This window comes from Bos taurus, chromosome 15 (assembly GCF_002263795.3).
Source record: "Bos taurus isolate L1 Dominette 01449 registration number 42190680 breed Hereford chromosome 15, ARS-UCD2.0, whole genome shotgun sequence".
Lineage (NCBI taxonomy): Eukaryota > Metazoa > Chordata > Mammalia > Artiodactyla > Bovidae > Bos > Bos taurus.
Genome location: NC_037342.1, coordinates 66,246,766 through 66,262,194, shown reverse-complemented (window position 1 = coordinate 66,262,194; position 15,429 = coordinate 66,246,766). Strand labels below are relative to the sequence as shown.

At 42.3% G+C, this 15,429-nt stretch overlaps 1 protein-coding gene across 4 annotated transcripts in view; it reads right to left on the bottom strand.

The window, feature by feature from the left end:
• Positions 1–15,429, bottom strand: part of TRIM44 (tripartite motif containing 44) — a 114,167-nt gene that overhangs the window by 34,253 nt on the left and 64,485 nt on the right. For 2 of the 4 annotated variants that reach the window (XM_005216394.5, XM_024975561.2), the window contains one exon: positions 13,323–13,407. The exons of the other annotated variants lie outside the window; for them this stretch is intronic. In XM_005216394.5, the coding sequence (XP_005216451.1) occupies positions 13,323–13,407 (85 nt within the window). The remainder of the gene's footprint in view (positions 1–13,322; positions 13,408–15,429) is intronic. 4 annotated transcript variants of the gene reach the window in all.

Sequence of the window (15,429 nt, the reverse complement as noted above, 5' to 3'; positions counted from 1 at the left end):
ATCCAGGAGTTTACGTAAATTGCTTACATGGACAATTAATAGTGACAAGAACTTTAACCTAGGTCTTTCTGACACCAACACCAACCCCATTCTGTTTCACAATACTCTAGCAAGTAGGTCTTGAAAAGGCACTTGGTACTTCTCAGGGTCCTAGCTACTTTCATGAATTAAAAAGAAACAATGCTAGACTACTTGACCTTTCTCAGGAACTCTGTCTTACTCTTCTTTGCATTCCCAACCCCTTAAACAATAATGAGAATGTGACTACTGTTCTCAAAGATACAGTACAGCCAAATAGACAAGTATGCATGAAACACCTTAAGAAGCAGCCCAAGACACAAACTCTATAGGGTACAAAATGTGTGTGTGACTACCACTAGGGGATGGGTTTAACTTTATAACTAAGCAACAAAATAAGGAGACTGGATGAGCCTGGGCATCAGAGATTCCAGTGCTTATAGGGGCCCCATCAATTCAGTTCAGTCGCTCAGTCGTGTCCGACTCTCTGCGACCCCATGAATCGCAGCACGCCAGGCCTCCCTGTCCACCACCAACTCCCGGAGTTCACTCAGACTCACATCCATCGAGTTGGTGATGCCATCCAGCCATTTCATCCTCTGTTGTCCCCTTCTCCTCCTGCCCCCAATTGCTCCCAGCATCAGAGTCTTTCCCAGTGAGTCAACTCCCCATAGGTAACATGAATGAATGAGGCAAACAAACTGGGCCAGGCAGAGTCTGGTAAACTGCAAAGTACATACCCCTTCTAAGGAGCCAGCTGGTCAATGTCATGGGTAAATACAGACTCAGTACTGCTAAAAATTCTGGATTTTCAAAAGAAGCTGAAAAAAAAAACCTGCTTTTTGATGTGAAATCTTTCAACTTTTAAATGCTGGTCAGTTGGAAAAAATACTTTATGAGGCAAACAGAACGCCTTTGGGCTAGATTTGGCTGGCTGATGACCCATGAGTTTGCAGTTTGGGGATTAGGCTGCATTTCATAATCTTTTCACCATCAAGGGCCCCCATGTACCTTCCAAAGGCTTCAGAATTTGAAACTCTTTGTCTAACATACAACATTTTTGAATATTTAATTAGTTTTCTTGTGTGAATAACTGACAAATTAGGTCACCATGGGGTGAAAAAAGTTAACATAATTCTGCTCTGTTGCAGTTAAATGTAAGATTTCTCACTACAATTTTTGAAATACTGAAAATAGTTCATAGACTTTTATTTCTATCTTCATAGATCCTTTTGGGGTCTGAAGAGCCCAGGTAGAAATTAAACATGTAGACTCTTAAGATCTGGAGGCAGTAAGGCATAGTGGGGAAAATCTGGGACCTAGAGTCAAACAGAACTGGGCTGAATCCTAGCTCTTCAACTTACTAGCTGAGTGAACTTCAATAAATAATTCAGCATCTTTTACTTATTTGCAAAAGGGAATAATTTGTGACCCTTGTTTTTCTCTTACCATCATCTAATTAAAAGAAGCACCCAGATAACAGCCCACTTAATACCATTACGATGATTAAAATAGTTCCAGCTCACAAATGAGCAAAGCAGAAGGCTCCCTGTCGTGAACAGGAGTCACGATGACGTGCACGCTGATGGAGGAGCAGTGCACCTGTGAGCTTCCATTATCCCTTTCATCCGAGGAACTCCAAGTGTGCGACAACAGCCCAGAGAGGTGGAAAAGCAGAAACCTGGTGTGTTTACAAGTCCTGCCAAAAACCACGCATGCCCTGCCTTAGATGAGCAGATGCCAGAGGGTCTAATCCCTCAGTAACTCATGCTGAATATCAACCAAAAAAACTATCTTTGTTGCCACCACAAACATAATCGATTAATAACTGAACTCATCAGTATAGTGTTTTACTATTCACAAAATCATTCAACACGCGTTTATCATATGTTTCTCACAAGTGTCTAGAGTGGCTGGGGAGGTTCAAGTCAGCCTCATTTTGTGAATCAGAAAACAGATTCTAAGAGGTTGGAACTACTTTATGGCCACTAAATTAGCAAGAAATGGAAGTAACTCCATGTGACTTAAAATTCATGGTTTTTCTCATACACCCTGACCTTTAAGAGGCAACAGCAAATGAGAAACAGGGGTGCTGTTAGGAGTCACATGTTGGTTGAGTGTGCACCTTCTGTCTATCTGTGAAATGCTAAGTGTATAAGAAATGAAATTGTTCTGCAATAGATACTAGGTACAGGCACTTAAGGGCACTCTGATGTCTAACTATAAAAAAACTGTTAAGAAAAATTAAATTGTCATCTTTGATTACACACCAGTTTGCTTCTCTAGGGGTGTGTAGCAGAATATTGTTCAATTTTTGCTTACCTTTTTCAATTCACCCTTCTGTCCTGTCCCTACCTGGGGGAAGAAAAGCCCTACAAGCCACATGACTCCTCACCCCCCACCCTCACCTGCCTTCTACAGTAACTGACGAGACAGGCAGGACCACCTAACTCAAGGGTAGCTAATTAATAGACATGAACTGGCTAGATTTTCTCTCAAGACTGTGGTGAAGCAATGTTGAATTCCGCATCAGAAAGCTGCTATATAGCAGGGACCAGAGTGCTGCCAGGACAAGCTGAGATTACAGGGAAAGAGGAGAGACAAAGCAGACAGAAAGTCTGCTCTGTGGGGTGGAGGGTGAAGCAGGAAGGAAGAAGAAAGAGAGAAAGAAAGAGCAGAGACTGCGAGAGCAACTTTTGGTCTTAACCGTTTTCCATGCTTACGCCCACCAGGTACAGAAACACTTCCTTTGATTGGGTCCTGTGAGAAATGTACCATATCTTTTCCATATCCCACTGTGTTATCTGAACTAGTTGGGGTAGATTTCTGTTCCTTACAATCAAAGAGTCTCTGGTTAATACAATGAGAAACAGGAGCCATAGTTATAACAGAGAACAATTTTAAAAAATTGGAAACAGTTAAAAAGAAATTAAATCTCTTTCTTTTAGATGGCAGAGAAAGAGAAGAAGAGAATGAACTATTGAAACTTCAAAACTCTAAATCATGGCTCCTCAAAATATGCCAAGTTTATTTCCATATGCCTATGCTCTTTCTAAAACCAGAAGGATAAATGTTGGCAAAGCTCTCTTCTTATGAAATAGAGCACAGTGCTGACAAAGGACTTAAATAGTGATATAGTACATACTTTCCCCTCGTGCGCCACAGTTCAAAATTCCTTGTCACTACCAGCACGTGAACGCACAATTACGATGCCCGTTCTCTAGTCTCTGTCAATCAACCTACTATTGAATAGCTCAGTTCAGGCCACTGGTTCAAATGGGTCAACACCTGGGAAATCTTCCCTGATTCCCCAGGAAGAATTAGCCACCTTTTATTCTGCTTCCCACAGCACTTAGCACATCTCGCTATGTGGGTTCTTGTACCAGCGTATTATAATTCTTTGCCCATGAGCTTCATTTCTCAGTCGAACTACACGTGCTTTAAGAGTAGTGCCCGTGGCTCATTCTCTAACCCTGTTGCGCCTCACACAGTGTCTGACATACACACTGATGGAGTAATTCAAGGCTCATTAGCTTTGCCTCCTGGGAGACTTCCTAGAAACAATAATTAAGATTTTAAAAATTTTGTAAAGAATCAAGTGGGGTTACAACTATGCACGCAAATTGCGTTTAACCATTTCAACTTAATTGGCCTGTAATTTTAGTTTTTAAAAAGGTACCAAAATCATGTCAGAATTTAAACACCTGCTTGTTAAAAAGTTGTATTTCAAAACACTGGCTGTAGTGGAAGATAGGAAGGAGGTTAAAAACCTCAAACAATTAAGTACAACTCTCATCTTTGGGAACTTAGACTGCACCATTAATTTAATACTGACATTTCAAAGTAGTCATTTAACTAAAATGACCATATGAAAAGAGCACTGAATCCAGCATTTTGGGTGAAGTGGCTAAAAATATCAGGATATAAGAGGGAACCCAGTTTCCTGGAAACAAAGTTTATAGGGCAGGCAGACACTGGTTGATGGCAAGTCAGCTTTGATGCAATTCTTACGATGCACAGTAAGCCAGCACCCTCTTTCACAGCTGCATTTTCCTATGTGCAAAGCTGAGGGAGGGGACAAGAAGCCGCTACCAAGTGTGAGGTGATGCTGAAAGGGTTCTGCTGAAGACCACACTGTCACGTGTTCACGGTATTCTCCACTTTCAAACAAGGAGAGCAGAGGCTTCAGGAGCTAAACTGTGATCAAGGTATTACTTTTGTTAGTGGAGACCCAATTAATATAGTGGGTCTATATTATATTTTCAAACAAGGAGAGCAGAGGCTTCAGGAGCTAAAAACTGTGATCAAGGTATTACTTTTGTTAGTGGAGACCCAATTAATATAGTGGGTCTATATTATATTTTCAAACAAGGAAAGCAGAGACTTCAGGAACTAAACTATAATCAAGGTATTAGTTTTGTTAGTGGAGACCCAATTAATACAGTGCCGAGATTTCTAAAGCTACAGTAGGTACCTCCTGCCACCTCTCCCACTAAATTAGTGAAAGTGAAAGTGAAAGTCGCTCAGTCATGTCCAACTCTTTGCACCCCATGGACTATACAGTCCATGGAATTCTCTAGGCCAGAATACTGGAGTGGGTAGCCTATCCCTTCTCCAGGGGATCTTCCCAATTCAGGGATCGAACCCAGGTCTCCCACTTTACAGGCAGATTCTTTACCAACTGAGCTACCAGGGAAGACACCCCCCCCCCCCGCCCCACTAAATTATTAAAGACATCTGAATTCCAGGGAAGGAGTGACTTAATTTACTTAATTAGTCATTGATGTGGAAGTTGGAACAAAGACCTATCTGCATCCAGAAGAGACAATTTCCTCCTAGTCTGCTTATTTCAATGGAGAGCAAAGAGCAAGGAAGGTCCATCCTGCCTGAACCCAGTGATTCAAGAAAGCAAAAGAGAAGAGAGAAAGACATGGCCATGCTGTCTTCTCAGGGCAGTGATTGTTAACACATTAACCCTGTGCAACTGAGAGGAGAGGTCAAATAACTGCCAGACTCTCACCAATCAGACAAGTTACTCCTCTTCCCAAGGGAGAGAGTGAGTACAGGAAAAGAGAGGCTGAAGCATGCCCTTGAGAAGGAGACAAGTGGCAGAAATGCCTGATTCTGTGGCTGTGTGGTATGTGACAGGCTGGGGCAGGGGGGATAAGGATCCTCTCAAACAGACTCCCAGGCTGACCCTGTGAAGGTGCTATCATAACATGAAATATGCTGAAGGACAGAAAGAAGCCAGGATACCAAAAGATGCTGAAGCAACACTGTCCATAAGGCTACATTAGTCCCATGGCCTCAAGGTGCTATGTGTTTCCAAGGACCCCGCTTTGGAGATGAAAAAGAAATTCTATTTCCTTTTTGGATTCAAAATGAAGCCAAGAAGAAAGAGGGCTCTAAGCAAAATCAAAGAGGAAAGGCACACAACCCAGTGGGCTGAGACAGATGCAAACTGGAGTCACTATAACACCTTCTCTCTAAGCCAACCTTCCTTCCCATGAGCACCACTCCCAGTGGTCTGTGATCTCCTAAGACAGACACTTCAGAGTCTTAGAGCCAGAAAGGGACAGAGCTAGAGGGAACCTCAGGGGCCACATCAAACTCAGGCCTTTCATTTTATAAATGTTGAACTCAAAGCCCAGAATGGTTCAATGACCTGCCTGAGTTTACATAACTGGGTAGCGGCAGAGCAAATCTTGGAAGCCAGTGCTCCCGACTGAGCTCCACCTTCTTCCTTTATTCTCAAATGCGGCCACTCACTAAGTTCTCTCGAGTCCCCATCCCGTGTTTCCCCCACCTATTCGTTTCTCTGCATGGCCACTCTTCTAATCCAAGCCTAGAACTTCAAGCTCTTTCATCTGAATCACCGCAAAAACGTTCTCATCTTGCAAGCCTTCCGGACTCTTCTCTCCCTCTGTCGCTTGACTCAAAAGTGAGCCCCTGCTTTCCTGGGGTGAGCTGCACCATTTTGCCACCACTTTTTCCCCTTTGCCAGCCAGCCTGTCCTACACGGGGTCTGCTCTTTAGCCTTGGTCTTGGAATGAAGGAGAAGTGGGCAGAGAGCTAAAGTTGATCCACAGGGGACATGCAGTATGTCAGAGAAGTAAAGGTTTGTTGTTGCCACTGAGACATCAGGGGCCTTTTCCATATCCCATGCACTCAAAACAGTGCCTAGCTCAGATTTGGCACTCAAAAGATTTTTTTTTTTAACTGAATGATCTCACTGATCCTCTCATTAATCTTAACTTTAGATACTATTATCATCTCTATTTGGCAGATGAGAAAACCAAGGCCTAAGGAATGAAATAGTGGGGCTAAGGTTATATAGCTAGTAGTGATGAGGTTGGAATTCTGACCAGAACCTCTGACCCCAAAGCCTGTATTCTTTACCCAGTGCATCACATTGATTCTTTGAGCTCTTAAAGTGATAGAGTATAAAACATGCACTCAGTTTTTAATGAATGTTTTATCTTAAAGCTGTCTGATTATTTCATATATTACATCATTCCTCCGTATCCACAGGGGAATTGATTCCAGGATCTCCCTCAGATACCAAAGTCCACGATGTGCAAGTCCCTTATTTATATATAATAGTGGAGTACACACATATATCCTCCTCTGCCATTTCCGCTTAGTTGCAGGCAGAGTCCGTCCTAAAGATGTCTTTACTGACTGATGCTGGTTGATTCAGGACAAGAGTTCACTCTTTACTTCCAGTTCTCATGGAGTCAGAAGGCTGACTTGAGTACTCCTCACCTTGACTCAAGAGCTCCACAGGCAAAGACTGAATTTTAAACAACTTTCAGGTCTGATGGAGATGTAACTTGTAAAGAAGTAGATCACTTCTCCTTTTTCCCAGATGTTAGCCCTGTCACTCAAAGGCAGGTAGGAAGGGAAACGCCTTCTAGAAAGATTGTTTTAAGAGAAGAAAGAGGAAACAGCCAGGCTTCAGCTGGAAAAGCAAGAGTCAGCACAAAAACCCCCTATTTAGGGAACTATCTCACAATGATACATGTGAGTTCACACCCTGCTTTTCCAGACAGCAGCCTGTGCTACTGCTGGCTCAGACAGCCACCGTTCTCCAACTTCATCATCACAAGGCACACAAGTCCGCAGCTAAAAGGGCAGCCACGGACGTGAAGGTGCCTCTGCAGCCCATCACTCGCCAAGGACAGGCAAAGAGCACCACCCGAGTCTCTCCACGGTCCTGACAGCACAGTTCACTCCATGCAAAGCTCTCACTGCTGCATCCCTACCCTTCTCAGAAGGCTCACACAGAGCGGACGGGGCACACGTGCAGCTTTAAATGAAAAGAGCCAAGAAACTAGCCTTGAATACTTAGATTAGAAGCCTTCTTTAGCGCAGATGCACCCAGCTGAACTTTTATTTTTTTAAATATTTATTTACTAAATCATCTATTTATCTATCTATCTATCTTGCTGTAAGCCTACGCTGAGGATTTGCAAAGGCAGAAGAAAGAGCTGGTTAAGAATACAGACTCCACAGCCAGATGGCTTTGGTTCAAACCCTGGCTCTGAATCATTCACTGGCTATCTGACCTTGGGCAAACTATGTACTCTTTCTGTGCTTAATTGTCCTCATCTGGAAAATGGGGCCAGGAGCAGCCTCTACCCCTATGGGGCTATCAAAAGGATTAAATGAAATCATGACACGTAACATTCTTAGAACAGCGCCTGGCCCGTGGTAAGGCCTTATATCAGTGTTTGCTATTGTGGCCATGATCATTATCATCTAAGGAATAGCCAAGGGTTCACGAGTCCAGGTCAGTCATTTTCCAAGCCTGGAAAGTGGCTAAGTATTGCTCGTGTATACAGTTAGCGAATAGCATAACAGACCTGCTATGGCTCCTACTGAGATGAAGAAAAACCAAGTTCAGCTGCCACCGTTCACAAACTCACAGGCTGTTGGCAGATAACAAAAGCAGATTCGCAAATCATGGCTGAAGGTAAATGACCTGCACAAGGTGACAGACAGTATAAGCCAGTGCATCTAAGGTTTTCCTATTCCAAACCCGAGTTCTCTCCACAACTTCGAAAACAGGTTTTGCATAGCTATTTATTCAGATTAATTGTGTGCCTATCACTTTCCAGACACTGAGAGAACAGTGGTGAAAAAGACAAAGCTTTTGCCCTCATGACATTTACTTCCAGTGGGGGGAAAAATAAGTTACATATATATAATCCATTTTAACATAGTGACAAGGATAGCAGAAAGCCAAAGCAGGGAAGGAAGGTCCGAAGAGACAACATTTCATCAGAGGCTTAGAGAATGAGAGGGAATGAGCCGTGTGGAGATCTGAGGAGGAACACCCAGGCAGAAGGGAACCCAAGCACGAAGGCCCTGAAGTGAAGGACCGTCCCCTCAGTCTGAAGGACAGTGAGAGAGCTGTGTGGCTGCAGTGAGCACGGCGGGGAACAGCAGGCGTGAGGATGGTAGAACCCCTCCTGTGTGACTTTATAGGTCCTCTTCCTCCAGGGGATTCTGAAGCAAACTCCAGACATGATATATTTCATCTTGGGGCATTCTAAATAATTAGATGACCTCCTTTGTATCCTAAGAGAACATTTCAGTATCTATGTGCAGAATGGATTGGGCGGGAGCGGGTGGGGGTGGTTACAGTGAGGGGAAAGATGAGTAAGAGTAGCCATAAGGGAATGCCAGTAGAAGCCTGCAGAGAAATTATGTGGCCTGGACCAGTATGGAGAGTGGGTGGCGGAGAGAAGTTCTTGGATGTGATGTATAGATGAGGGTAAATCTGACAAAATTTACTGATTACTTGGATGTGGAATGTGAAGAAAAGAGAGATACTGAGTATTACTCTTAGGTTACTGGCTTGAGACATGATGATGCCATTTACTGAGAAGGAGAAGTCAAGGGTAGAACACGCTGCAGAGGGAGGAGAAAAGCAAGAGCGATGTTTTGACCAAAAGCAGCTGTGAGGGCAAAGGCACAAGACAGAGAACAAGAAGACCTCACTGCAAGTTCTGACTCCAGGCACCTGTAGTTCTAGCTGGGCAACCCTGAGCAGATCACTTACTGTCACTGAACTTTCTCATCTGTGTAACATGGGGGTAAGCAAAACTACATCTCAGGTTTGTTTGAATAAGGAAATAAGATGTCTATGTTGTTTAGTCACCAAGTCGAGTCCAACTCTTTTGTGACCCTGTGGACTGTAGCCCACCAGGCTCCTTGTCTATGGAGTTTTCTGGGGCAAGAGTACTGCAGTGGGTTGCCATTTCCTTCTCCAGGGGATCTTCCCAAGCCAGGAAGCAAACCCACATCTCCTGTTCAGCAGGCGGATTATTTACCACTGAGCCACCTGTGTATATCATGTAAATTGTAAAGGTGCTGAATCAAAGGTAACCTACCTGTTTCTTTTGTTACTTCTGATAAATGTCTGTTTAAATAATTCAGATATGAACCTCAGGTTATGTCTTAAATAGTATTATGAAAAGGCTTATCCTTATGTCATTTTGCTTGTTTCATGCTTATACTTCGAAGGGCATGGAGCTTCATTGACATTTCTTATTTGCATTTATTATATACTATTATTCACATATGTTGTCTCAATCATTAATACAGACAGAATGGGTGCTCTATGGCCCCTACACAACTGATGACAAAATGAAGGACAGAGAAGTTCTATCAAAGACCTGACATCCTAGTCTCACGGCCTTCCTCTCTTTAAGTCAGGATACTGCAATCCTGGTATATAATCCACTTGGCATTAGGGCCGGGTCATACTGGGGCAATTTCTAACACACAGAATACTGAGCACCTTCATGATCACTGGTTAAAAAAAAAAAAAAAAAACACCAAACAGGACAACTCCTTAGACCTAGCATGTAACAGCTTGAAAGATACTTCTATACATATAAATTTTCTTGGTTCCCTCAACTTGTGATTAAGCCTGGCACTATCATGTGACAAAGGGATGCACTCACTTTATACACTGACCTAAAACTGGAACAATGGCACTTTTCCGTATTGCACTGTATTTAGTAACGTTCCGTGTCACTGTCTGTTTCAGTCATTCGCTCAACCAGTATCTGAGAGTCTGCTCTGTACTACATGATATGCTGGGTGCTTGGGATATGTAGGAATTACAACTTTTTTATTGCTAAGAGTGAAATGAATTATGTTATTAAGACCAGAAGAACAAAAAACTGATTTATGATAGATAAGTTATTTTTGAAAGGAATCACGGACATCCAAGTCTCATTTTCATGTCAATTAAAAAAATTCCCAGTGGCCCTCTTCAGACTTTCTTCTCCCAGGAAGGTGTATCTGTTTCCATTATTTGAACCTCTGATAGCCACACTCCCATTTGTATTGGACATAAATTAATAATAGTAGAGAAATGGTTCAGAAGACCTAGTTTTTTAAAAAAACAACAAGATTTCAACCTAAGAGATGTGGATTCCTACTACAACTGTCTTTCGTCTCTTATACTCTCTTTCGAGATGGCGATTCATCAGCAACAGTTCTTAACATCTAGTGGACGATGAGCCACATTCCTCCAGCTGAGGAACACTGGTGCTAAAGGGTATTTATGTGATAGGGGATAAAAGATCCTTATGGTCAAGAAGTTTGGGAATGCTGGGTGAAACAAAGTCAGTCAGTCTTACTATTTATAGGAGTGCTCAAAGCCTTTACTATGCCATGGTACTTGGGGAACTTCAAGAGCTGGGTAAATACGTGGCATTTGCCAGACTTACTGGACCCTAGAACCCTAGTTTAAAAGACTAAGTCAACAACTCAGACAATCAGTGTTCAGTCTAATATACTTGGAAGCCCAGGATTGGGGGATTTCCATTTATAACTGCACATGACAAGCATCTTTTTAGTAAGGTGCTGATTCTTTAAGACTGGGGAGAGTTGAACAGAGAACAGATGTATGGCTCTGAAATGGGGAGGAGAGACCAACTGCTATAAGGTAAGCACCAAGCAAAAAGGGACTGTTTTGGCTTTTGATTTCCATGACAGTTTCAACATCTAGCACTGCCTGGCACATAACAGACATTGGATATAATTTATTTTAATAAATGGTAAGTGGAATGAAACCTACAGAAAAAAAAAAAGGTTATATAAATTTCAGAATGAGTGACTATGTTGTTTTTCTGTCTTCAATGATTTCCATTTCTATATCTAGACTCCTAGACAGTGCCTAATTTATTTTCTTAGAACAAAAGACTGAGAATTATTCCAACTGCCTTTTGCATCATGACCCCGCAATAATCTAATAAGAAAGGTTACACTGCTTTTTGTAGGTGAACACACATTAATGAGATCTCCTTGAAGTAATCCTGCTTCCATTATGCAGACAAAATTACATTTTCCAGCAAAATTATTGTGTCAGTCGAGCTCCCAAATTTTGATATTGTTTCATTTGCAAAGGCAACATCAACTTACTAGTTTGTCAAACCTCTGACAAACTGAAGGGAAGCTCATTGTTTTAAGTAGTGATTATCAATCTAAGTCTCTCTTGTATTCTATCTTTTACACATTTGCCTACTAGCCAGAAGGACTGGGCAAGTTTTAGTTCTTGTAATAGGATTTAAGAGAAGAATTAACGGCTTTCTTTAAGATGTGTTTTTAAATTACATACCATTTACATTCTTCAGTCTTTACTTGAGATTTCAGACTATAAGCTCTTTGAGGGCTGTGTGGACCATGAATGCTTTGCTGAAAACTATATTTGCACACCAAAGAACAACGCCTGGAACAATGCGCTGTAGGTACTGCATGAACGTCATGTTTCTCCTTTCAGAGACTCACTGTTTTAAAGTAAAATCTTTCTCTCTCCCTTCCCCACATTTTCCCCCTCTCCCCTCCCCCCTGCCAACTCTTTACTTATTTCTCTCTCATGTCATGTATGTGCATTATACACTCTCTCTCTCCTCTCCCCTCCCCCCTGCCAACTCTTTACTTATTTCTCTCTCACGTCATGTATGTGCATTATACACACGTACTCTGGGATACAGGGAGGTCTTGCTATATGCGCTACGGCGTTTTTCCCATGAAAAATACATAAAGCATGGAAGTTTGGTGAAAATCTATCTTTAGAGGAGTTTTGGACAGTTACTTTGCATTGGGCAATGTCAGCTCCTCATCCAAGCCTTAACCTGCCCTGAGCCACAGAACAAGTCTGGAAGAAATCCTGACTCACACTTAGGTCATCTGATCAGAGCTGATCTGTGACACAGGGCTAATCTGTGAACCATGAGTCTGACAGATCTCAAACCCACGACAGGACATTCTCCAGCACTGCTTATCTAGTAATTTTTATTTTGTAGCTTATCTTTATTCTACTAGAAAAAAAAAATATTGTCCTTTTTATTGTAAACTGTTTGTATCTACTTAAGCCTGATTTTACTCTAGATTGGGACCATGACATCCCCACAGAGTACTATAGGTTTTACTTTAAAAACACAAATCAATAGGATAATAGGATTCAGTACATTGCTTTACTAGCTCTGTGACCTTGGGTAAAGCACTGAACATGTGTAAGTCTGATACGAGAATAAGAACAGCACCATTGTCCCAGGCTGCTGTAAGGATTACATGAGACAGATGATCCATGTGGAATGCTTAGCTCACGTTCATTATTGTGGTCTCTGGGGAGTTGACAGATGAATAGCCAGGATGATCAATGACCTTAACAAGTCCATCACCTCTGTAAAAATAAGCTACTCTCCTAGATTCCATCCACGGAAGTAGACGCTCACAGTGGGTACACCTTGTGGGTCTTGTTTTATCTCCAGGCATGAATTCCTCCTGCAGAGTTTAGATAACATTTCTGGATTGCTGCTGGTTGGGTGATGTCATTTAGGGTAGTCATTTATCTGGCCCCCTGCATTTCTTTCTTACAGCCTATATCACTTCCTTTTTCCTTATTTGGTACTTAAAGAGTCTTGATTGGCTGGGGACTCAACCCTTCATTTTCATTTATCAAAAATTCCTAACCAGAAGGGATGAGTGCTGAGTTCCAGGAGCATGCTGGGCTGGGACGTCTGTGCCTGGCCTTTTTATCTGTGCAGCTTGCTGGTAATTGCTAAGTTTTCCCTCCTGAAACAATTATCCCCCCATTTCTCTCCCCACCTCCACCCCACCCCCCAGTTAATTATCAGTTCTGGAATTAAACTGCTTGCCTCTCCTGCTGTTGTCATGGCAACAGTTGGCCTGCACCTGCCACCGGGTGAACAGTGGCTCTTTCAGAAGAGGCGATGGCAGTTGCTGGCTCCACAAAAGCCAGGGAGTAAACTAATGTTTACCTGTCTGGGGAGAGAAGTTTCTGTCCATTCCACCTTAGGCAGTTTCCTGGCAAGTTCCACCTCGACTTCGGCCTCATACAAACTGCTGTTGGCATTCAATAAAGAAAATGAAAACAACATTTTCTGATAAAAATGCCAAATCCCTGTTGGCCTGTCACCATTCCATCCATTAACTTTACTTATTGCCAGCCAAGATGTTGGAAGATACGGATCTTCCATCTCCTGAGAATGAGAGTATGTAGTGTGCAGGTTAAAAGCACAGAATTTTAAGCCTGACAGATTTGGGTTCTAATCCTTTCTAACTGTGTGACCACTGCCTAAGAACTTCTTGTAATATCAATTTCTTCATCTGTAAAAAGGGGATGGGAATAACTAAACTTAACAGAGGTTTTTTTTTTTTTTAAAGCTTTGAAATAATATATGTAGGTCTGACTCCTATTTTAGGTACAACACATAAGCAGGTATCACTATGACAGCTGCTTAGGTGCTAATCCTGAATAGCCCTGAAAGTCAGGGCAAAGTTGGCAGCTAGGTTGGTTTTAACCGGTCCTTGTCTGAGTGGCAGTATCTTCGAAGTAGGATAATACGGTACACTGCCCCACAGCATCTGAACCGATGCATCTAGCAGCCACGGACAGCTGAGAAATGCTTCTTTGCCTACCTTCTCTGTAATTCTGTCAGCTCCTCCCTCTCTGCACTGTTTTTCTCACGCTCAGTCTCACTTTCCTTTAAATAGAATTGATAGAACCAGGGGGAGAAGGAGGCATGTACTCGCCAAGGAAACAAAACACTTTCCTGTTTTACAACCACATTACAACCTACAGGGAACAATTGGTAGTGGTACTAAGAAGTGGGGGAATGAGGCATTTATGTAAGGAAGTCTTTTTCTTTCCTAATACCCCTGCTTCTGGCTAAAGAAGTCTTTTTATTTTTATTTTTTTTTAATGAACCTACCACCACTCACAGTTAGGTCCCAGGCCCAAATAGGACAGGCACAAGAGTACTGTTCCTTGGCAAAGACGTCACCATTTAGGGTATCCCAGTCTTAGCTCAGCCTTTGGCCACCTTCTTCATGTTCTGAAGCTCCCTCCTTGTAGTTCTAGTTTTAAAGAAACCTGCACGCAGTGACTCCAAAACTTCATACCATCTTGAAAAGAAAAAGCCCCAAACAAAAAACACACCAGCTTCTGCTCCCAGCATCTGGTACAGACACCTGCTGTGGGTTTCTGGGTAAAGAGGTGAATGCAGTTCAGCCATGCAGAGCTTACAGAAAAAGGAAGGCTCCTTGGAAGTTATTGGGGAAAGAGAATTATTCACCTCTTGCCTGCCTCTCACTGAGAGGTAGTAAGAAGATGCTAGAGACCAGCAGGTTTCTCCTAAAATGAAAAAGACACCACCAACGACATCTGGCTGCGGCTGCCAGGGGTGAGGAGGGGGCAGAACCAAGGACATCAAATTTACTTATTCTTAAAATACAGACTGGAGTTTTGTGACTCCGTAACACCTATCACTGGCTTAGTGCCAGTCCAAAATGTTTATGAAGATTAAACAAGGAAGAAGAGAATTAGGCTCCAACCAGACTATTCAGCACTGGATCTAACTCAGGGATACCTGTGACATCAATTTAGGTCTTTGACTAGCTTCTAAGAAACATCTAGAGCCTTAAATCTGTTCGGAAAATGCTGGTGCTTTAGTATTCCTTATCTCCATTAATTTAGAAGGAACCAGGTATCTAGTCTCCAAATTTGGCTTTAAGTTAGAGGAAGGTGGGAGCTGTCAAAACAGGTATAAATAAGATAAAAACAAACAATTTCCTTTTACAACTATATCTCAGTTGCTTTTCTATATAAAGAAGAAACCCAAAAGGAGAATACTTTTAATGCTTCATAAACTACATGTCCTTTCAGTATAGCTTAAGATGTGCAATTTGATGGAAAAACTGAGGCACAAAAAAAGCAAACAATTTACACATAACAACTCATGAGCTATGACTAGAGGAAGAGACCCCTACGATTCAAAAGTCCATCCATTTCTTCTATGAATAGGGAGGGCATTGCTGTACTCAAGACGCAAAGCCAACAGGAAGCGGTATAAATCATCTGGTGCC